Source organism: Hyperolius riggenbachi, chromosome 6, assembly GCF_040937935.1.
Source record: "Hyperolius riggenbachi isolate aHypRig1 chromosome 6, aHypRig1.pri, whole genome shotgun sequence".
NCBI classification, from domain to species: domain Eukaryota; kingdom Metazoa; phylum Chordata; class Amphibia; order Anura; family Hyperoliidae; genus Hyperolius; species Hyperolius riggenbachi.
Window position 1 is genome coordinate 168810702 of NC_090651.1, and position 23183 is coordinate 168833884.

At 44.3% G+C, this 23183-nt stretch overlaps 1 protein-coding gene across 1 annotated transcript in view; it reads left to right on the forward strand.

The window, feature by feature from the left end:
• Positions 1 to 23183, forward strand: part of SEC22B (SEC22 homolog B, vesicle trafficking protein) — an 86714-nt gene that overhangs the window by 37034 nt on the left and 26497 nt on the right. Inside the window, exon 3 of the mRNA XM_068242673.1 lies at positions 19538 to 19698. Coding sequence (XP_068098774.1) covers positions 19538 to 19698 — 161 coding nt within the window. The remainder of the gene's footprint in view (positions 1 to 19537; positions 19699 to 23183) is intronic.

Here is a 23183-nt window from a genome sequence, read left to right on the forward strand (position 1 = left end):
AAAATGTACATTTCTCATATAGGAGACGTGATTTATAGCTCATTTTACACTTGAAGAAACGTACTTCTTATATGTATGTGTTTTACATGTATTTTACATCTTAAAGGAGTCATCAGATGTTTTATGCTACCTTTAGATCTACTTACCCAGTGCTTTCATCCAGCCCCTTGCAGCCGGCATGTCCCTCAACGCCTGACTCCTTTAATCATAGCCATAGCTTGAGAGCGTTACCTGCACGCGGTGCCCCCTTGCTGGTCACATAGTCTAATGCTGGGAATACACGGCTCGTTTCTGCCGTGCGCTTCTCCTCTCGATCATTTTTGCCTCTCAATTCTGAAGTCTATTTTCTTATCTCCCGCTCATTTTTTCTTTTTCCATTTACTTCTATCAGAAATCGAGCGGACGAAAGAATCGAAAGGGAGATCGGACATGTCAGAAATTATCTATTGAACCATCTAATCACCTAAAAAACGAACCGTGTATTCCCAACATAAGATTATGTGTGACCAAACACTCTCTCCTTGTCTATGGCCGAATCTTTGCAGCTCTGCTAGATTTGGTACAGCAGACACAGGTGTAATTTATACACCTTTATTTGCTGACTGGCTGTCTGCAGACCAATGTAAATGGCAGAGTGCTGTCAGGGAGTGAGCATTTGCTTCTCTGGAGTCTCCAGATTACCTTTATTTTCAAAAGCATTCCCTGAAAGTAGTGACAGAGGTTAAGTGCCAGAATGGTGTGCTGCGGGTAGGCCCCAGCATGCATCTTTGTAAAAAGTAGTTGCCAGGGAGTGGTTTTGAAAAGCTACAGGATACCTTGAGAATTTCCCTTCAAGTAGCCATACATCTAGCGATGATGGGCAGATTCGACCAAGAGACAAATCTCTCTCTTTCTCTAAGCAAATCTGATTAGAGAGAGATCTGTTGGCTGCCCATACACCGCAGGCCGATTCCTGATCAATTTCATGCTGAAGTTGATCAGGAATCGGCCTTGTGACGCTGCATCCGACCGCCTCGCCACCTTGACGCTATCCCCCTAATGTTAAATGTCCCCCTGGTGCCCAGTGCAAATCATACATTACCTGTCTGCGGCCTCTGCTTGTCCCCCTCTGGCTCCGTATGCACTCTGTTTTCCATACACGCACGCCACCTGGTTTACTAGTAACATGGCTGCATGTGTGACATCTGACATCATACGCGCGCCCTTACTAGGCAACCACATGGGGCGTGCATGTATGGAGAGCGGAGTGTGCCCGGAGCCGTTGGAGGCCGTGGACAGGTAATGTACAACTTGCATGGGGGGGGGGCGGGGGGTAGCAGAAGGTTAAACGGAGTGAATATACTTTTAGTAGTCCCTCACTTAGATGAGGTGAACTAAACCTATCAAGTAAATGTACCCCTATGTTACTCACTTATCCATCGAGAAATTAAGCGATTGAGTTTATTAGGCAATCAACTACAGTGTAGTTGATCGAAAGTAGAACGACTAGTGGGCCACACACTAAAAACGATATCCTTTGCAATTCTGCACAAATCGATCTGAACGATGTTGTGCCTCCATGCTCTAAAACCAAAAAACGATTCTGTCAATTGAAATCATGAACAGTAGCCAATTCCCTAACAGTTGACCAACCCAATCGAGTAAATTGATCAGTTTTGGCAATTTACATCAATCGAGCAGAATGGAACATAATCAAGACTCTCCTGATTTGATAAAATGATCAAATCAAATGGTCCCTCATACAGAACAAAATAAAGTTCTATAATGTTTGGGCACCTTAAGCGGTACAGAGCAGACAGATTAATAATACCCACTGTAAGTTACAGATTCATAGGAAATAAGTCTTTACAGGTGTCCTTACCTGAAATGAGAGGGAAGTGGTGGCTGCCATATTTATTTCCTTTTAACTAATACCTGTTGACTGGTGTCATGCTGATCTCTATGGCTACAGTAGTGTCCAAATCACACACCTGAAACAAAAAAGTGGCTAATCCAGTCTGACTTCAATCAGAAACATCTGATATGCATGCTTGTTCAGGGTCTATGGCTACGAGTATTAGAGACAGAGGATCAGCAGGACAGCCAGGCAATCTGTATTGTTTAAAAGGAAATAAATATGGCAGCCTCTATGTGTCCCTCAGTTTAGGTATACTTTAAAGTTAACCTGAGGTAAGAGTGATATGGAAGCTGCCACAATATTTCCTTTTAAACATTACCAGTTGTCTGGCAGTCTTGTAGTGTCACTGAGTCTCAACCCTAAAACAGGTATGTGGCTAATCCAGTCAGAGTTTAGTCATAACATCTGAACTTCATGCTTGTTCAGGGTCTATGGCTAAAAGTATTAGCGGCACAGGATCAGGGGGACAGCCAGGTAATTTGTATTGTTTAAATGGACGTAAATATGATGGCCTCCATATCACTCTTAACTCGGGTTCCCATTACCTCAGTGAGAGGGGAAGTTTCAATCCCCCCCTAAGCGCCCCCCCCCCCCCCCCCCGCGCTCTGCTATCCCCCATAAATCACAGCCGCGCTGCCGACACGCAGTGTGTCACAGCGGGCTGTGTTTATCTCTGTACTGTCAGTCTGCCGCTCCCACCCGCCTCCTGCATAGCTTCGGTCCGCGTCCCTTCCCTCCCCGTTGATTGGAGGGAAGGGACGCGGGCGGGACCGGAGCTATGCAGGAGGCGGAGGGAGCACGCAGAGTGACAATACAGAGGTAAACACAGCCCGCACAGCGCGGCTGTGATTTATGGGGGATTGCAGAGCGCAGGGGGAACTTAGGGGGGATTTAATTAGCAACAGAGGCTGGGCAGTATAGGCAGACCCAGCCTCTGTATGTGGATTGCATAGTCAGAACCCCGCCTCGGGTTCTCTTTAAAGAAACAGGCAAGTTGCGTATGAAAAAGAATACAAAGTTTCAGATCAAAATTACTTTGAAAACAGAAAGGAGAAAGAATCTGTGTATATCATCTTGAGTCCAGCACACAGACTCAAATTTCCCTCAATATTAAGGTATCATGAAAATAAATCTAAGTATAATTATGAGTCCAAAGCCTTAGTGTCATAGCGAGGGAGTATATAGAATACACAGCTACTGAAAATCCTAGAGGGGAAAAGTGCAGATTATCAAATACAATAAGTAAACTAAAGAACATTAAGTCTACACAATGAGATCTGAAACATGTTGAGATAACTTTTTAGTGGGGGAAGACCCCACATGAAACTATTGAGTTAGTTAGGATAAAGATGGAAAAAGGGGGAGTGGAAAAGGGCAGGGAGAAGGAAAGGGGGGGGGGGAGAGTTGGGCACAGTGTCCAGAGTCCTCTTTTAGAAACGGTAGAAGATTAAAAGAGGAGGAAGGGTAAAATAAGAGAGAGAGGCAATAGTAAGAAAACGGCCTAAGGTGCAGGGAGGGTGAGAAGGAGAGAGCTGCCAGAGGGTAACCAGAGATCATGCAGCAAGGCTTATTTAGAGTATTAACCATAGGAAGTCAAGTAGGGATGTAGTCTGGGATGGACTGTGTCCAAGGATCTAAAATTTTATGAAATGTGCGTCCGTATCCCTTAAAGAGAGTCTGAAGTCAAATTAACCACTTAAGCTCTGTCATTTTCACTTTATGCATGCGAGCAATGTTCACCTCCCATTCATTAGCCTATAACTTTATCACTACTTATCACAATTAACTGATCTATATCTTGTTTTTTCCGCCACCAATTAGGCTTTCTTTAGGGGGTACATTTTGCTAAGAGCCACTTTACTGTCAATGCATTTTAACCACTTGAGGACCACAGTCTTTTCACCCCTTAAAGGGACACTTAAGTCAAACAAAAAAAATGAGTTTTGCTCACCTGGGGCTTCCAATAACCCCCTGCAGCTGTCCGGTGCCCTCGCCGTTCCCCTCCGATCCTCCTGGCCCCGCTGGCAGCCACTTCCTGTTTCGGTGACAGGAGCTGACAGGCTGGGGACGCGAGTGATTCTTCGCGTTCCTGGCCACAATAGCGCCATCTATGCTACTATAGCATATATCATATACCATATAGCAGCATAGAGGGTGCTAATGTGTCTGGGAATGCGAAGAATCACTCGCGTCCCCAGCCTGTCAGCTCCTGTCACCGAAACAGGAAGTGGCTGCCGGCGGGGCCAGGAGGATCGGAGGGAGATGGCGAGGGCACCGGACAGCTGCAGGGGGGTTATTGGAAGCCCTAGGTGAGTAAAACTCATTTTTTCTGTTTGACTTAAAGCGGATCCGAGATGAAAAATTAACTATAACAAGCAGGGCCGGCCTTAGGTTTTACAGCGCCCTGAGCGTAACCAAACTTTGGCGCCCCCCACCCCCCATTCATCCTCTTCACGTGTGAGCGCACCACACACATACACTAATGGGGGGGGGGGCTTAGTAGTGCGTAGGTAGAAAGGTAGGTGCCCCCAGTACAGGTTAGATAGGTAGGTACCTGCAATGTAGGTTAGATAGGTAGCTGCCCCCAGTATAGATTAGTTAGGTAGCTGCCCCCAGTATAGATTAGTTAGGCAGCTGCCCCCAGTATAGGTTAGATAGGTTGGTGCCCACAGTATAGATTAGATAGGTAGCTGCCCCCCAGTATAGGTTAGATAGGTAGCTGCCCCCCAGTATAGGTTAGATAGGTAGCTGCCCCCCAGTATAGGTTAGATAGGTAGCTGCCCCCAGTATAGGTTAGATAGGTAGGTGCCCCCAGTATAGGTTAGATAGGTAGCTGCCCTCCAGTATAGGTTAGATAGGTAGCTCCCCCTAGTATAGGTTAGATAGGTAGCTGCCCCCAGTATAGGTTAGATAGGTAGGTGCCCCCAGTATAGGTTAGATAGGTAGATGCCCCCAGTATAGGTTAGATAGGTAGGTGCCCCCCAGTATAGGTAGGTGCCCCCAGTATTGGCTAGATAGGTAGCCGCCCCCAGTATAGGTTAGATAGGTAGCTGCCCCCCAGTATAGGTTAGATTAGGTAGCTGCCCCCCAGTATAGGTTAGATTAGGTAGGTGCCCCCCAGGATAGGTTAGATAGGTAGCTGCCCCCCAGTATAGGTTAGATTAGGTAGGTGCCCCCCAGGATATGTTAGATAGGTAGCCGACCCCCAGTATAGGTTAGATAGGTAGCTGCCCCCCAGTATAGGTTAGATAGGTAGCTGCCCCCCAGCATAGGTTAGATAGGTAGCTGCCCCCCCAGTATAGGTTAGATAGGTAGCTGCCCCCCAGTATAGGTTAGATTAGGTAGCTGCCCCCCAGTATAGGTTAGATAGGTAGCTGCCCCCCAGTATAGGTTAGATAGGTAGCTGCCCCCCAGTATAGGTTAGATAGGTAGCTGCCCCCCCAGTATAGGTTAGATAGGTAGCTGCCCCCAGTATAAGGTAGGTAGGTAGGTGCCCGCCCCCCCTCATAGTGGAGGGGGGAGCCGCAGCGCGGGGAGGGCAGCCCGACCTCTCCCTCCCTTCCTCTCCCAGGGTTGCCCTCCGTGCTCCCCCCTCAGACTGCAGCAGAGATAACTCACCTCCCTCGTTCCGATCGCCGGCGCCTCTCACTTGCAGTTGCCGCTGGTCTACTCTCTTCTACATAGTTACTGATGCACACTAAACTTGTGCATCAGTAACTATGTAGAAGAGAGTAGACCAGCGGCAACTGCAAGTGAGAGGCGCCGGCGATCAGAACGAGGGAGGTGAGTTATCTCTGCTGCAGTCTGAGGGGGGAGCACGGAGGGCAGCCCTGGGAGAGGAAGGGAGGGAGAGGTCGGGCTGCCCTCCCCGCGCTGCGGCTCCCCCCTCCATCACGGCGCACGGACATGTTTGTCCCCTTCACCCCCAGCAGCCCCCATCACCCCCAGCAGCGGCACCAGGGGGCGGAGCGGGAGCAATCTTTAATAAAACATTCGGCCAGGGGACAGGAGCGCCCCCTGGAAGCCGGCGCCCTGAGCGATCGCACCGGTCGCTCAGGTCAAAGGCCGGCCCTGATAACAAGTAACTTGTCTATATATCTTATCTAAAGTTTAGCTAGTTTACACAGCATATCTAGCTGCAAAAGTGTATGATTATTTATTCCTGTTATACAATGTGGGCAGCCATGTTCTTTTTCTCATATTGTCACAGGCTAAAGGTGCCCATACACTCGTCAGATTGGCAGCAGATAGATAAGAAATGCATCTGATGATCTATCTGCTGCGTTTTTAGAACATTTTTTACCAGGATAGAATTCCAATAGATTTCAGTTTGAAATCTATTGAAATTCGATCTGATGGCATTTTTTTGCCATCAGATTTCCATTAAGGCCAATGCAAAATGATAAGCAATCTCATCAGATCGACCTAAATTTTCCATCCTGCCAGTTCGACAGAAATCCATCGAAATCGGCCATCGATCGGTCGATTGACCAACCGATTTTCGATCGATCGATCTGGATCGATCGATCGATCTGGATCGATCGGTCGGCCAGAAAATCGGCTCAGTGTATGGGCCCCTTAAGAGCTGGAGATGGTATCAGCTTTCTTGTGTGTAAATTCAGTCCCCTCTCCTCCTCCCTCCTCCCCTCTGCCTTTGAAATCAATGGCTAGTAACATCTCCCCCTCCTCCTGCCCAGACTGAGCTCCTGTAAGCCCTTGCTATTGTCTGAAAGTGCCTTGGCACTCTGAGGGATGTGGGCGAGGCTTGTTTAGTTTATAGGGAATTAAAGTATTAAAACAAAAACAAAAAAGTATTTGGCTTGAGGAATGCCCTATAAACTATAGGAAAGGGACACAATTATGCAATGAGTAAAAGTTCATCTCAGATCCACTTTAAGTGTCCCTTTAGGGACCAGAGCCTTTTTTTTCCATTCAGACCACTGCAGCTTTCACGGTTTATTGCTCGGTCATAACACCTACCACCTAAATGAATTTTACCTCCTTTTCTTTTCACTAATACAGCTTTCTTTTGGTGCTATTTGCTGCTGCGAGTTTTAGTTTTTATTATATTCATCAAAAAAGGCATGCATTTCTACCATCCTCTGACACATGGGGAACGAAATTCTAGCAAATATTGGTGCCTCTAAGGTTATCTAACTGGAATAAGCACTCAACAGGTAGTTGGCATAGCCCCTGGATTAGTGCTTTCAACCGACACACCACATCCAATAACCTTTGAACACCTATCCTAGATACCACCGTCACATAGAGCCTCGCTGGAGGCCAAGTAATAGCTAGCCAATGAACTTACTAAACTGACGGAGAGTAGACAATTTTACTTTCTCCAAACGATCAACCTCTCCAGATAGTAAACATCAAAACCAGACACCTAGTCACCCTCATTTATATCCCAAGATTAAGGTAAGGATATGATGAAGGATTTAAGCATCCACGAAATAATTGTACAATTACTACATCAAAACTTTTATCACACAGGGGAATAGACTACTTCCCATTGTCTCAGCATAAGGTATGGACTAAATATATCTTACAAGTCACCATGGTATTGATTTCATATCATCTAATGATGCTACTGTTTTCTAGTAAGATTTGTAGTTTATGATACAAATGCCTTCTTTGTATTATGTTAAAAATTTCAATAAAAATTTAAATTGGAAAAAAAAAAAAGACATGAATTTTGACAAAAAAATGACTTTTTTTTAACTTTCTGTGCTGACATTTTTTAAATAAAGTAAAATTTCCTATACATTTGAGCGCGAAAGTTATTCTGCTACATGTCTTTGATAAAAAAAAAAACATTCAGTGTATATTTATTGGATTGGGTAAAAGTTATAGCGTTTACAAACTATGGTGCCAAAAGTGAATTTTCCCATTTTAAAGCATCTCTGACTCTTCTGACCACCTGTCATGTTTCATGAGGTGCTAAAATTCCAGGATAGTATAAATACCTCCGAAATGACCCCATTTTGGAAAGAAGACATCCCAAAGTATTCAGTGAGAGGCATGGTGAGTTCATAGATTTTATTTTTTGTCACAAGTTAGCGGAAAACGACACTTTGTGACAAAAAAAAAGTTTCCATTTCTTCTAACTTGCGACAAAAAAAAATGAAATCTGCCACGGACTTACTATGCTCCTCTCTGAATACCTTGAAGTGTCTACTTTCCAAAATAGGGTCATTTGTGGGGTGTGCTCACTGTCCTGGCATTTTGGGGGGTGCCTAACTGTAAGCACCCCTGTAAAGCCTAAAGATGCTTATTGGACTTTGGGCCCCTTAGCGCAGTTAGGCTGCAAAAAAGTGCCACACATGTGGTATTGCTGTACTCAGGAGACGTAGTATAATGTGTTTTGGGGTGTATTTTTACACATACCCATGCTGGGTGGGAGAAATATCTCCATAAATGACAATTTTTTGATTGTGTGTAAAAAAAAAAAAAAATCAAACAATTGTCATTTACAGAGATATTTCTCCCACCCAGCATGGTTATGTGTAAAAATACACCCCAAAACACATTATACTACTTCTCATGTGTGGCACTTTTTTGCACCCTAACTGCGCTAAGGGGCCCAAAGTCCAATGAGTACCTTTAGGATTTCACAGGTCATTTTGCGACATCTGTTTTCAAGACTACTCCTCACGGTTTAGGGCCCCTAAAATGCCAGGGCAGTATAGGAACCCCACAAATGACCCCATTTTAGAAAGAAGACACCCCAAGGTATTCCGTTAGGAGTATGGTGAGTTCATAGAAGATTTTATTTTTTGTCACAAGTTAGCGGAAATTGATTTTAATTGTTTTTTTTCACAAAGTGTCATTTTCCGCTAACTTGTGACAAAAAATATAATCTTCTATGAACTTGCCATACTCCTAACGGAATACCTTGGGGTCATTTGTGGGGTTCCTATACTGCCCTGGCATTTTAGGGGCCCTAAACCGTGAGGAGTAGTCTTGAAACCAAATTTTGCAAAATGACCTGTGAAATCCTAAAGGTACTCATTGGACTTTGGGACCCTTAGCGCACTTAGGGTGCAAAAAAGTGCCACACATGTGGTACCGCCGTACTCAGGAGAAGAAGTATGTGTTTTGGGGTGTATTTTTACACATACAGATGCTGGGTGGGAGAAATGTCTCTGTAAATGAAAATGTTTTGATATATTTTTTTTTTTATTTTTTTTTTACACACAATTGTCCATTTACAGAGAGATTTCTCCCACCCAGCATGGGTATGTGTAAAAATACACCACAAAACACATTATACTACTTCTCCTGAGTACGGCGATACCACATGTGTGACACTTTTTTGCAGCCTAGGTGCGCTAAGGGGCCCAACATCCTATTCACAGGTCATTTTGAGGCATTTGTTTTCTAGACTACTCCTCACGGTTTAGGGCCCCTAAAATGCCAGGGCAGTATAGGAACCCCACAAGTGACCCCATTTTAGAAAGAAGACACCCCAAGGTATTCCGTTAGGTGTATGGTGAGTTCATAGAAGATTTTTTTTTGTCACAAGTTAGTGAAAAATGACACTCTGTGAAAAAAACAATAAAAATCAATTTCCGCTAACTTTTGACAAAAAATAACATCTTCTATGGACTCGTCATACACCTAACAGAATACCTTGGGGTGTCTTTTTTTTTTTCTAAAATGGGGTCACTTGTGGGGTTCCTATACTGCCCTGGCATTTTACGGGCCCAAAACCGTGAGTAGTCTGGAAACCAAATTTCTCAAAATGACTGTTCAGGGGTATAGGCATCTGCAAATTTTGATGACAGGTGGTCTGAGGGGGCAAATTTTGTGGAACCGGTCATAAGCAGGGTGGCCTCTTAGATGACAGGTTGTATTGGGCCTGATCTGATGGATAGGAGTGCTAGGGGGGTGAAAGTAGGTGATTGATGGGTGTCTCAGGGGGTGGTTAGAGGGGAAAATAGATGCAATCAATGCACTGGGGAGGTGATCGGAAGGGGGTCTGAGGGGGATCTGAGTGTTTGGCCGAGTGATCAAGAGCCCACACGGGGCAAATTTGGGCCTGATCTGATGGGTAGGTGTGCTAGGGGGTGACAGGTGGTGACAGGAGGTGATTGATGGGTGTCTCAAGGTGTGATTAGAGGGGGGAAATGGATGCAAGCAATGCACTGGTGAGGTGATCAGGTCTGGGGTCTGAGGGCGTTCTGAGGGTGTGGGTGGGTGATTGGGTGCCCTAGGGGCAGATAGGGGTCTAATCTGATGGGTATCAGTGACAGGGGCTGATTGATGGGTGATCAGTGGGTGATTAGATGGCAGAACAGATGTAAACAATGCACTTTGGAGGTGATCTGAGGGTAGGTCTGGGGCAATCTGATGGTGTGGGTGGGTGATCAGATTGGCCGCAAGGGGCAGGTTAGGGGCTGATTGATGGGTGGCAGTGACAGGGGCTGATTGATGGGTGGCAGTGACAGGGGCTGATTGATGGGTGGCAGTGACAGGGGGTGATTGATGGGTGATTGATGGGTGATTGACAGGTGATCAGTGGGTTATTACAGGGAAGAACAGATGTAAATAATGCACTGGCGAATTGATAAGGGGGGGTCTGAGGGCAATCTGAGCGTGTGGGGGGGTGATTGGGTGCCCGCAAGGGGCAGATTAGGGTCTAATCTGATGGGTAACAGTGACAGGTGGTGATAGGGGGTGATTGATGGGTAATTAGTGGGTGTTTAGAGGAGAGAACAGATGTAAACACTGCACTTGGGAGGTGATCTGATGTCGGATCTGCGGGCGATCTATTGGTGTGGGTGGGTGATCAGATTGCCCGCAAGGGGCAGGTTAGGGGCTGATTGATGGGTGGCAGTGACAGGGGCTGATTGATGGGTGGCAGTGACAGGGGCTGATTGATGGGTGGCAGTGACAGGGGGTGATTGATGGGTGATTGATGGGTGATTGACAGGTGATCAGTGGGTTATTACAGGAAAGAACAGATGTAAATAATGCACTGGCGAATTGATAAGGGGGGGTCTGAGGGCAATCTGAGCGTGTGGGCGGGTGATTGGGTGCCCGCAAGGGGCAGATTAGGGTCTAATCTGATGGGTAACAGTGACAGGTGGTGATAGGGGGTGATTGATGGGTAATTAGTGGGTGTTTAGAGGAGAGAACAGATGTAAACACTGCACTTGGGAGGTGATCTGATGTCGGATCTGCGGGCGATCTATTGGTGTGGGTGGGTGATCAGATTGCCCGCAAGGGGCAGGTTAGGGGCTGATTGATGGGTGGCAGTGACAGGGGGTGATTGATGGGTGATTGACAGGTGATCAGTGGGTTATTACAGGGGGGATAGAGGCATACAGTACACAGGGGGAGGTCTGGGGAGAATCTGAGGGGTGGGGGTGATCAGGAGGGAGCAGAGGGCAGTTTAGGGTTAAAAAAAATAGCGTTGACAAAGTGACAGGGAGTGATTTGATGGGTGATTAGGGGGGTGATTGGGTGCTAACAGTGGTCTGGGGGGCGGGCAGGGGGGGGTCTGAGGGGTGCTGTGGGCGATCAGGGGGCAGGGGGGGGGAATCAGTGTGCTTGGGTGCAGACTAGGGTGGCTGCAGCCTGCCCTGGTGGTCCCTCGGACACTGGGACCACCAGGGCAGGAGGCAGCCTGTATAATAGGCTTTGTATACATAACAAAGCCTATTATACACGGGGCAGCAGCGATCGGGCAGCTAGTAACCCGCCGGCGCTTACGAACGGCCGGCGGGTTACAGTGCGAGGAGGCGGAGCCAGTTGCCGGCGGCTGATCGCGTCACGAAGGACACGATCGCCTCATAACCACGCCCGCCAATGGGCGTATTGCGGTCGTTTGGGCCCTTGCCGCCGCCCATCGGCTTAAGGCGGTCGGCAAGTGGTTAACAGGAAGAATAAGAAAAAAACGGAAAAAATTCATTATTTCTCAGTTTTCGCCCATTATCGTTTTAAAATAATACATGCCTCCATAATTAAAACCCACGTATTGTATTTGCCCATTTGTCTCGGGTATTTCACCGTTTAAATTATGTCCCTATCACAGTGTATGGCGACAATATTTTATTTGGAAATAAAGGTGCATTTTTTCCGTTTTGCATCCATCACTATTTACAAGCTTATAAAAAAAAAAAAAAAGAAATAGAAATATTTCATCTTTACATAGATATTTAAAAAGTTTAGACCCTTAGGTAAATATTTGTGTTTGGTTTTTTTTTATTGTAATGTTGTTGTTGTTTTTTTTTTTTTATTAAACATTTTATGTGGGCATTTTTGGGAGGGTGGGATATAAATAGGGTTTGATTTAGGGAAATATATGAGTGTGTTAATTTTTTTTACTTTTAGATGTAGTTTTACTTTTGAGTTTGTTTACATTGCGTCACTCTAAGCGTACAATGTACGCTTAGAGGGACATGGGAATTAGAAAAAGCGAAGCTTCCAAGAGAAGCTGTCGCTTTTTCTGCGGGGGAGAGGAATCATTGATCGGGCACCATAGCCCGATTCACTGATTCCTGGACTACCGAATCCGCGGCCGGGAGCGCGCCTGTCGTTCTTGACTTATAATTACATCAAGGAGGACAAAGTGGTTAAATACTTCTTTTTACCTGCTATTTATCTTAAGCAATATGAGCAGTGCTGAAAAACCACATTCCCGCGGCAGAACAAGGTCTTTATACCCCTCAAATTCCATGGAAAAATTCCATGACTTTCCAGGTCGTGGATTTTGCTGCCTGGGGAGGCAGAGCTTTGCGCTACATCTCTGCCTCTACTGGAGTCGATCTCCACCACTCCCAGCCCCTCTCAGTGAAAGAAGACTGGAGGGCGGGAGAAGCAGCGATTGGCAGAGATTGACTCCAAAAATCGGGGAGCACTTCCTGGTAGAGAGCTTTGCACTGTAGCTCTGCCTCTACCAGGAAGTGCTCTCTCATTTTTGCCCCGGGGATTTGGGAGGGGGGGGGGTATAAAGACCTTGTTCTGCTGCAGGAATGCAGTGTTTCAGCACTGCTCATATTGCTTAAGCTAAATAGCAGGTATAAAAAGTATTTAATTTGGCTTCAGACTCTCTTTAAAGGTGCAGTCATCTGTTCCATAGTTTTAGTCCGGTTTACTTTAAAGGGAACCTTATGAGTTTCACTCACCTGGGGCATCTACCAGCCCCCTGCAGCCATCCTGTGCCCTCGCAGTCACTCATGGCTTCTCAGGTCTACCACCGCCAGCTAGTTTCGTTTTTTGCCGACTTGGAGGGCTGCCACGCGTACCTTTGCACTCATTCCCGCTGGTGCAGGAAGCTATCGCAGACATTAACAAGTACATTTTTAAGCATTGCGTAAAAATGTATGCGTTGCACCAGTAACGTGTAAAAATGTACTGCAGGAATGCATGCAAAGGTACGCATGGCGGCCCCGCCGACTCGAGTCGGCAAAAACGAAACTAGCTGGTGGTGGGGACCGGAGGAGCCATGAGTGACTGCGAGGGTACAGGATAGCTGCAGGGGGCTGGTAGAGGTAAGTGAAACTCATTTTTTTTCTAGAGTTAAGGTTCCCTTTAATCTTAATATCGGAAATAGTGTGAGAGCTATAATTTTCCAAGCAGAAGCTATATGGAGAGCCTAGTAGCAGTCAAAATATGGGTGATAAAGCGTGATGAATATTTATCGATATCAGGGATAGGTTTACCTAATAGCATGATCAGCGGGTCAAGTGGGGCCAAGAAACCTGTAACTGACAAAATCAATTGTTGAAGTTCTTTCCACAATGAGACAATTAAAGGGCAGTGCCAAAAGATATTTTCCAAAGAACCTTTATGGGAACACCCTCTCCAACAAAAATCTGGTGTGTTGGGATAGATTTTGGATAAGATTTCTGGTGTTGGGTACCAGTGAAATATTATTTTATATACTGTATATTTTCCTTGATCTTAGTACACATAGAGGAATGCTTAGCATTTTCCAAAATGACTTCAGTCTTCCAAATTTATAGTTATGGAAAGTGCTTCTTCCCATTTTTTTCAAGTATGAGTGAGAAGGCGTCAGATAACCTGACTTAGTCTGGAGGACTAACCTAAACCTAGTCTGGGAAATTAGACCTCTTTGATGACCCCTGTGAGCACATAACCGTTCAAAAGGAGTGTGGGAGGATATGGAGGTAGCGTTATGGGTGAAGCGGTGTAAGAAATGTGAGAATTGATTGAATTCCATTAGGGTCTGGAGGGTAAATGTCATTTTTTTTCCTCTAATTCAGATCTGGTGAGGAATTTCCCAGTAGCAAGATCTGTCCAGCTATCTACAGTACATTAAAGTAACGTAAATGATACCTCCTAGAGATAAAAGTGAAGGAAATGCCTGGGGGAAAGGCAGGGTTCCCTAATATAGGGTATAATTGAGAGGGATGGGACTTCAGGCCTGCAGGAGTTGTCACAGATCTCCAGAGGCGAACAGTACATGAAATAGTTGGGAGTAGATTAGTGTGAGATTTTTTATTTTTTTTTGGGGGGGGGGGGGTTAGCCCCCTTGTTCTCTTGCAGATAGCAGTACAAATCTTGAGACCCTAGGATGTTTGTGGTTCCATACAAAGTCTAAAAAAGCAGACTGCAACCTGGACAGCTGATTTGAAGGGATCTCAACTGGGAGCGTCTTGAATAAGTATAATATACGTAGTAATATGTTCATCTTTAATGAGTAAATCCTACCGATCCAAAACATTTTGTATGCTGTCCATTTATGCAAGTCTTGTAGTATTTTATGAATAAGTGAGGGGAATTTATGTTTATAGATAGTAGAATATTAGGTTGTTAAATTGATCCCTAGATATTTTAAGGTATGGGACCTCCAGTTATAGGGATAATATGATTTTAAGGCGAGTAGTATGTCAGAGGGGATTTTAATTGGAAGGGCCTCAGTCTTTATTTAGTTTAAATCCTGAGATGGATTCATAGGTAGTTATAGTGTAGTGAAGAGCCGATAAGCAAGTTAATGGGAAGGGAGAGGTAGAGCAGAATGTCATCTGCAAATAAAGAGATTTTATGTTTGAGGCTGCCCTGCTGCACCCCAGAATGTCCTGGTTAAGTCTTGGAGCCCTTAGCATGCACTATATGCTGATGACAGAGGAGAGGGGAAAAGGGACAGCCCTGTCCAGTACCATTGCTAACATTAAAAGGACAAAAGGGAGCAAAGGAGAGTTTGACTGTGGAGGTAGGGGAGGAGTATAAAAATTAAGGTGATGAAAGGGCCCTGGAAACCATGGTGCTTCAGTACTCGTAGAAGGGCCAAGATAGTCGGTCAAAGGCCTTCTGTGCATCCAAACTCCGAAGCAGAGAAGGCCTTCCACTTCTGTTCATCAATGAAATAAAGTTTATTGCCATCCTGGTGCAATCCCCCGCTTGGCAGCCCTGAATAAAGCCAACTTGGTTGTTATTTAGTGAATTAAGGATTAGGGTTATTAATGCAATTTAGTAAAATTTTAGTTATGATTATTAAAACTGAATTTGGGAGAGATATTGGTCTGTAGCTCTGTGGTAATTGGGGGTCCTTGCCTTCCTTGGGGATTACTGTAAGAAGAGAGGTTAGCATAGTAGGAAGGGTGTATTACCCTGCTTAATTTTGGAAGCTAGAGTGGATAAGTGGGGCAGCAGGACAGCCTGGAATTTTTTATAGTATGAGTAGGGTAGACCATCAGGTTTGGGGTTTAGAGGACGGAAGGTTTTTAAGTACCTCTGCAAGTTCTGAGGTAGTGATGGGAGAGTTAAGTTGTTTACGTTGCAGGTCAGTGAGTTGGGGTAGACCTAGGAGAGCTAAGGAAGTGTCAACTGTGGACAGAAAAGTAGCCTCTTCCTTGTGGCCTGGTAGGTTGTATAATTGCTCATAGTAATCTGAGAAGATCTGCGCTATCTAAAAGGGTTGTAATGTGTAACTCCTTGGGAGGCTTTCATTGCATAAATGGAATGATGAAAGTCTTTCGGGTTTAGTTTACGTGCTAAGATGGTATGAGGCTTATGAAAAAGAAAAGTAGTTTTACTTACCTGGGGCTTCTTCCAGCCCCTGGAAGTCATTTGTTTCCCTGGCCGCAGCTCCAGTCTTCTCCGGGGTCCTGCTGGCAGCCTCTAAAGGTGGCCACACACCATACAATTAAATATCTGTTCAATTTTTCTGACTGATTGTAACAAATTAAAAAATATGACCAATATACCACACACCTATGTTCAATTTTTCTCCAATTATGATAAAAATGATTGGAAACTCTGAGAAAATTGCTAGGGTGTGTATATTAATAAACTTACAATCCAACACACACCATACAATCTTTAGAGAAATTGAACCGAAATATCTGGCATTCCGGATTGATTTAAATCGAAAAAAACGGGAATTCCGATCGGATTTTTCAGTCGAATGAAAAAAAAGCTTTCGATTTTTTTCGAGAGATACGATCGTTTTCATCGAATTGCTGTAAAATCGGATCATTTTATTGTATGGTGTGTGGCCACCTTAAGAGAGTGTCAAGTAGATGCACTAGAATGTGCGGTAATGCAGGCCAGGAGTCTGACGATACTAGAATGTCCCTGTCCACCTAAGGCCCGGTTCACATTAGCGTTCCCTGTCCGGATTCGCCGGGCCGGATCCGGACCGTATACTGTACAAGCGGAACGTATGTTCCGCATAGCAATGCAAAGGCTCTGCGGACGTTCACATGCGTCCGTTCCGTACAGTACGGAGCCGGACTCCGGACGCTTTTCCAACATCCGCTATTTTTGGGGTCCAGGTCATCCGGCCCACGCACCCGGACCGGATCCTGACTGCACCATCCGGAAACAGAAACCTATGGGGAACGGAAAGCACAGAACACACAGGATACAAACACAGTTCTACCCCACTTCCTATGCGTATATAGCAGCCATTTCGGATGGGGACACATGGGCCCAGCATTCCTGGAATGGAGCAGCAGTGACTTTAACGTGCTGGAGCTGTTATGGCAGTATGTCGGAGGTGGAGGTGAGGCCTACAGCGGAGGACCTGATTCTACACCTTCTGCAGACCCCAACAATTTTTATGGTAATTTGTAATTTTTTTACCCCACGGATCCGGATGGCAGCCTGATGCATGCCTGATGCAAACGGACCGGATCCGATCTGGATCCGGTCCGTTTGCATGCCAAAACGCAAGTGTGAACTAAGGGTGCCCAGTTTTGACTTTATCTTATTTTCGATTATAAACAATTTTTTTTATTTATTTATTTTTTCCATTCTCAATGATTTTATCACCTCAACTGACATGAATATGGAGGCTGCCATATTTATTCCTTTTTGACCAATACCAGTTGCCTGGTGTCCTGCTGATATTTTTGGCTGCAGTAGTATCTGCACCTAAAGGTGTGTACACACACACTACTGTAATGAACGACTGGTCCATCAGCGGATCGTTCAGAAACCGCCTCATCAGTCTTCCGACAGACTGTACACACGCTCTACTGTCGGCCGAATGCCCGCCCTGCGGGAGTGTCTGACGGACCCATCGTTCGTTACAGTAGTGCATGTGTACACACCTTAAGGGAGCATGGGGCTAATCCAGAAGCATCTGATCATCATGCTTGTTCAGGGTGTGTAGCTAAATGTATTAGCGGTAGAGGATAAGCATTCATTTGATCATTTAAAAGAAAATGAATGTTAGCCTTCAGGTGTCCCAACAGCTTCTCTACAAACCATACAAATGATAAATCTGATTGACTATATGATTGTTTACTACAATTGTACTGTTAATGGGCACCTTTAGTCTAGCATTTGTCTGCCATCTTTTTCCACCAAAGGATTTCTCATTACTATCTGCCTCTAGGTTTCCCTATCTACTTATGACTAACTCTTATGCTGGGAATACACGTTTCGTTTTTGCCTTAGTTTAAACCTTCGTTTCGATTGTGCCTTTTTGTCCTTTTCGATCCCGAAATAATCGGCCGTACGGTTAATATCACCACCCACGGTTTCGTTTTTTTTTTCGATTCTGATGGTTTCGTTTTTCCAATGATCGAAGGCTGCAAAGAAACGAAACGTAGTACAGGGACGGACGGCATAAACGAATATATAATCGATCTGAACAGCCATCAAGCCTACCAATGGCTCGATTAGATGGATAAAGAGAGATAATATCAAACATGTTCGATCACTAGTCGTTCGTTTTTGGGGTCTATTAATCGAAACTATAATGAGATTATGACTATTTTCACATACGTTTTCAACACTCGATCCGTTTACCCAACGAATCGAAGGCTAAAACGAAGGCAAAAACGAAACGTGTATTCCCAGCATTACTAGAATATGCAACACAAAAGTACAGGTACACCCACACTCGGCAGTTAGAGGTGAGGTACCACATTACCAGGCAGTATGGTTGAATGTCACCTGTCTTCTTACAGGATACAGCTTCAGATGGTTGTGCTCACTGAGGTAGCAATGAAAGCAGATCCAAGTATTACTGTGAGAGAAATGAGATTCTGGATCTTATTTCTCTGTCTTACTAGAATCTACCTATCACCAGAAATAAACTATTTGTATCTACCTGTTGCTAGGCTCTGCTTACTAGTAGAAGCTACCTATGGATATATGCCAGTCAATACAAACTAACTATGGTTATCTGCCTGTTTGTGATTATTCATTTTTCTCCATAAGTGTTTGAGAATCATGACAGACATTACTTACCTGTGCCGAATCAGGTTCTCAATATACCTCACTCACCATGTCTTGGCTTGTAAATAGTATGAGGCTTCTTCTGAGTTTGTGCTCACTCATGGTTCCATAGAGGAGAGGTTGGGTTGGTTATATTAAATTTGCACATCCAAGGTTGGTAGTTCTGATCACTATTGCTAAATACTCATTGGAGGATAGGGGATAGCTACAGTTTTCCTTTGAAGTATGGCAGTTCAGTGTTAAAGAGGAGATGTCAGCCATACTATCTCAGAAAAAAAAACCACATATAAGTAGATAAATACTTGCTCTACTTGCATAACATATGTATTGCACTGTCCACGTTTTGATTTTGGTGATTTTTCTACAGTAAAAAAAGAGAAAATCCTTCTTAGCATTTTCCATTTTAAGTGTGGTTATTTTTAAGCCAATCCTGATGTAATTTCCTGCCCTTCTCTCCTCTGCCTGATTTGCACGCCCTTCACTATAGAAAGGGCATTGTCTCAGCATGAGAAATATTGGCCAATCAGAGAGGAACAGAGGTGTGGGAGGGGAAAACAGGAGGGAAAGAGGATTCAGCCAATCAGGCTGCATTAGTTAAATCTGAGGGGAAACAGAGAAGCAAAAAAAGGACAACCCAGCATCCCCTGCAACGTCTTTTTTTTGTGTACCAAATTTTGCGTGTACAAAATAAGTCAGGTAAACTGGGGAATGATCATTTATTAACAAAAATAATAGTGATTTTAACTTTTGGATTGCCTGGTTAGCATCCCTTATTACTTGTTATTACCAGATTACTAGATACAAATAAAGAATTGATTTTTGATTTTATGCCCGACTGTTACACTTTAAATCTATAATTGGGTAAGAGTGTGTCGTAGTTACCATACATTGATGAAACAAAAATAGTTTACAGAAATGGTTAGCTATGCCTTTAGTTTTGCTTCATTGTAAATGTTAACATTTTGTAACTTATAGCTACCTTATCGAGAATGGGGTGTGCTATCTGGTACTTTGTGAAATGGCATTTCCCAAGAAGTTAGCCTTTGCCTATCTGGAAGATCTGTATAATGAATTTGATGAGCAGCATGGAAAGAAAGTGCCAACTGTTTCAAGACCTTACTCCTTTATAGAGTTTGGTAAGTGGCTTGATGTGTTAAAGTAATATTAATCCACACACTGTAAGAAGTGTGCTTTACTTCTCTGATGGAAAAATTCTTAAAGGAAACCTGAACTGAAGTTTAAACAAAAACTTCATTACTCACCTAAGAAGAGTCCTACAGAGCCTTCCTGGCCCTCTCTGCATCCATTTGTTCCACTGCTGACCCCTCGGTGGAGTAAATCAACTCACATGTCAGGATATGGCTTTGGAACTCCTCAGTAAGCTTCAGATACACAAGCATCCCTGAGTTCTTCCAAAGACGAGCTGATCAGCACTGTGCGAGTGTGTATTCCACACATGCAATACGGACACTCTCTCGCTTTGCAAGTAGTCCCTAAGGCGCGGACTTTGAACAGAGGGACAATGGTGAAATGAGGGGTCGCAGAGAGGACAGGGTAGACTCTGTGGCATCCAGAGCCTTCACTCTTTAGGTATCTACAGTAAGTCTCTTTTTTATTATTTTTTTTTATTATTATTTATATGTATATCTCAGTTGAAGTGTGCTTTTAAAGTAACCCTGAACAAAAACCCAACAACAGAAGCACAATATAAGCTAAAAGGCTACACAATTAGGACACTGACAGTGATAACTGAATATTTACATTTTCACTAGTTCCAAGATTCAGCAAATATACTAAAGCAAAGTGAGAAAGTGAGTAGGAGTGGTCAAAATGTAATTTTTCTTAAAGAGAACCCGAGGTGGGTTTTAATTGTTACTGGGGCACAGAGGCTGGTTGTGCACACTAAGACCAGCCTCCGTTGCCCCATGGTGTGCCTCCAGGATCCCCCTGCGCGCCGCTATACCCCCGCAGTGCTAGCGACACACAGCGTGTCGCCAGCACAATGTTTACCTAAGCGCTGTCTGTCAGCGCCGCTCCTCCGCATCGGTGCTACCCGCCCGTGTCCCTTCCCTCCCGCTGATGGGAGGGAAGTGACGCGGGCGGGTAGCTCCGATGCAGGGGAGCGGCGCTGAATGACAGCGCTTTGGTAAACGTGCTGGCGACGCGCTGCGTGTCACCAGCACTGCGGGGGGTATAGCGGCGCGCAGTGGGGTCCTGGAGGCATACCATTGGGCAATGGAGGCTGGTCTTAGTGTGCACAACCAGCCTCTGTGCCCCAGTAACATAATTAAATCCCACCTCGGGTTCTCTTTAACAATCATTTTAATGAAAAATGGGAAACTTGAATATTTTGTGTATGACTGCCTTGAACCTGCACATAACATGTCTGATAGAGACCCCCATTCCTCAGTGGGATAGCATTCTCTCATCTTGCAGCATCAGAATCTCTGGGTCAATTCTAGGCCAGGACACTATCAGCATGGAGTTTTGTAAGTTCTCTCCCATGCTTGTGTGGATTTCCTGTAGGTACTCAAGTTTTCCCCCAAAAGGACAACCATGAGAGGGATATGGAGGCTGCCATATTTATTTCCTTTTAAACAATACAGTTGCCTGGCTACCCTGTTGATCCTCTGCCTCTAATAATTTTAGCCTTAGACCCTGAACAAGCATGCATCATATCAGGTGTTTCTGACATTATTGTCATATCTTACAAGATTATCTGCATACTTGTTTCTGGTGTGATTCAGACATTACTGCGGCCAATTAGACCAGCAGGGCTGTCAGGCAAGTGGTATTGTTTAAAAGGAAATAAATAGCAGCCTCTGTATCCCTCTCGTTACATTTGTCATTTTAACATAGATAAGTTAATTGAGTCCGCCTTGACTAGCCTTTAGCTGACCATACACTACCTCACTCAATTTGTTTTTTAATTATTAAATACTAAGACTGGATTCACAGTGGCCTGTTGCATAATGCACTCATTATGAGTGTGAACTGCAATGGAGACTGGACATAGACTTTATTACAAACCCTGCATACAGAGAGTTAGAATAATGAGATCTGTTACAATGCTGTACTGTGAACAGGTCCATAGAATTGTATGGGCAGTGAGTTGACATGCAGAATTGCTCTGCATCACAACTGAGCTCTGTGAACTAGCCTTAAATAAGGATTGATATTACAATCCATAATATGATCAATTATTTTACAATTGACTAAAAAACATTTTATCAGCGACTTTAGCTCTTAATTTAGGCCATCTTAAGTCTTCAATAGGGACATATGCCTATGGTAGGGATTAGCTTCTGAACCCCTCTGAGGGACAAATATTGACATAACTACATACAGTGGGATGCGAAAGTTTGGGCATCCTTGTTAATCGTCCTGATTTTCCTGTATAAATCGTTGGTTGTTACGTTAAAAAATGTCAGTTAAATATATCATATAGGAGACACACACAGTTATATTTGAAAAGTGAGATGAAGTTTATTGGATTTACAGAAAGTGTTCAATAATTGTTTCAATAAAATTAGGCAGATGCATACATTTGGGCACCACAAAAAAAGAAATGAAATCAATATTTAGTAGATCCTCCTCCTTTTGCAGAAATTACAGCCTCTAAACGCTTTCTGTGGGTTCCAATGAGTCTGGTTGAAGGTATTTTGGACCATTCCTCTTTACAAAACCATCTCTAGTTCATTCAGATTTGATGGCTTCTGAGTATGGACAGCTCACTTTAACAAACACCACAGATTTTCAAATTATATTCAGGTCTTGGAACGGAGATGGCCATTACAGAATGTTGTACTTGTTCCTGTACATGAATGCCTTAATGGGTTTTGAGCAGTGTTTAGGGTCGTTGTCTTGTTTAGAGATCCAGCCCTGGCACAGCTTCAGCTTTGTCTCTGATTCCTGGACATTGGTCTCCAGAATCTGTTGATACTGAGTGGAATCCATGTGTCCTTTAACTTTGACAAGATTCCCAGTCCCTGCACTGGCCACACAGCCCCACAGCATGATGGAACCACCACCATATTTTACTGTAGGTAGCAGGTGTTTTTCTTGGAATGCGTGTTGTTGTTCCTCCATGCATAACACCCCTTGTTATGCCCAAATAAATCCATTTTAGTTTCATCAGTCCACAGCACCTTATTCCAAAATGAAGCTGGCTTGTCCAAATGTGCTTTAGCATACCTCAAGTGGCTCTGTTTGTACTGTGGGCGGAGAAAAGGCTTCCTCTGTATCACTCTCGCATACAGCATCTCCTTGTGTAAAGTGTGCCGAATGGTTAAACTATGCACAGTGACTCCATCTGCAGTAAGATGATGTTGTAGGTCTTTGGGGCTGGTCTGTGGGTTGACTCTGACTGTTCTCACCATCCGTCGCTTCTGTTTATCTGAGATTTTCTTGGTCTGCCACTTCGAGACTTAACTTGAACTGAGCCTGTGGTCTTCCATTTCCTCAATATGTTCCTAACTTTGGAAACACAGCTGAAATCTCTGAGACAGCTTTCTGTATCCTTTCCCTAAACCATGATGGTGAACAATCTTTGTCTTCATGTAATTTGAGAGTTGTTTTGAGACCCCCATGTTTCTTCTCTTCAGAGAAAATGAAAAGAGGA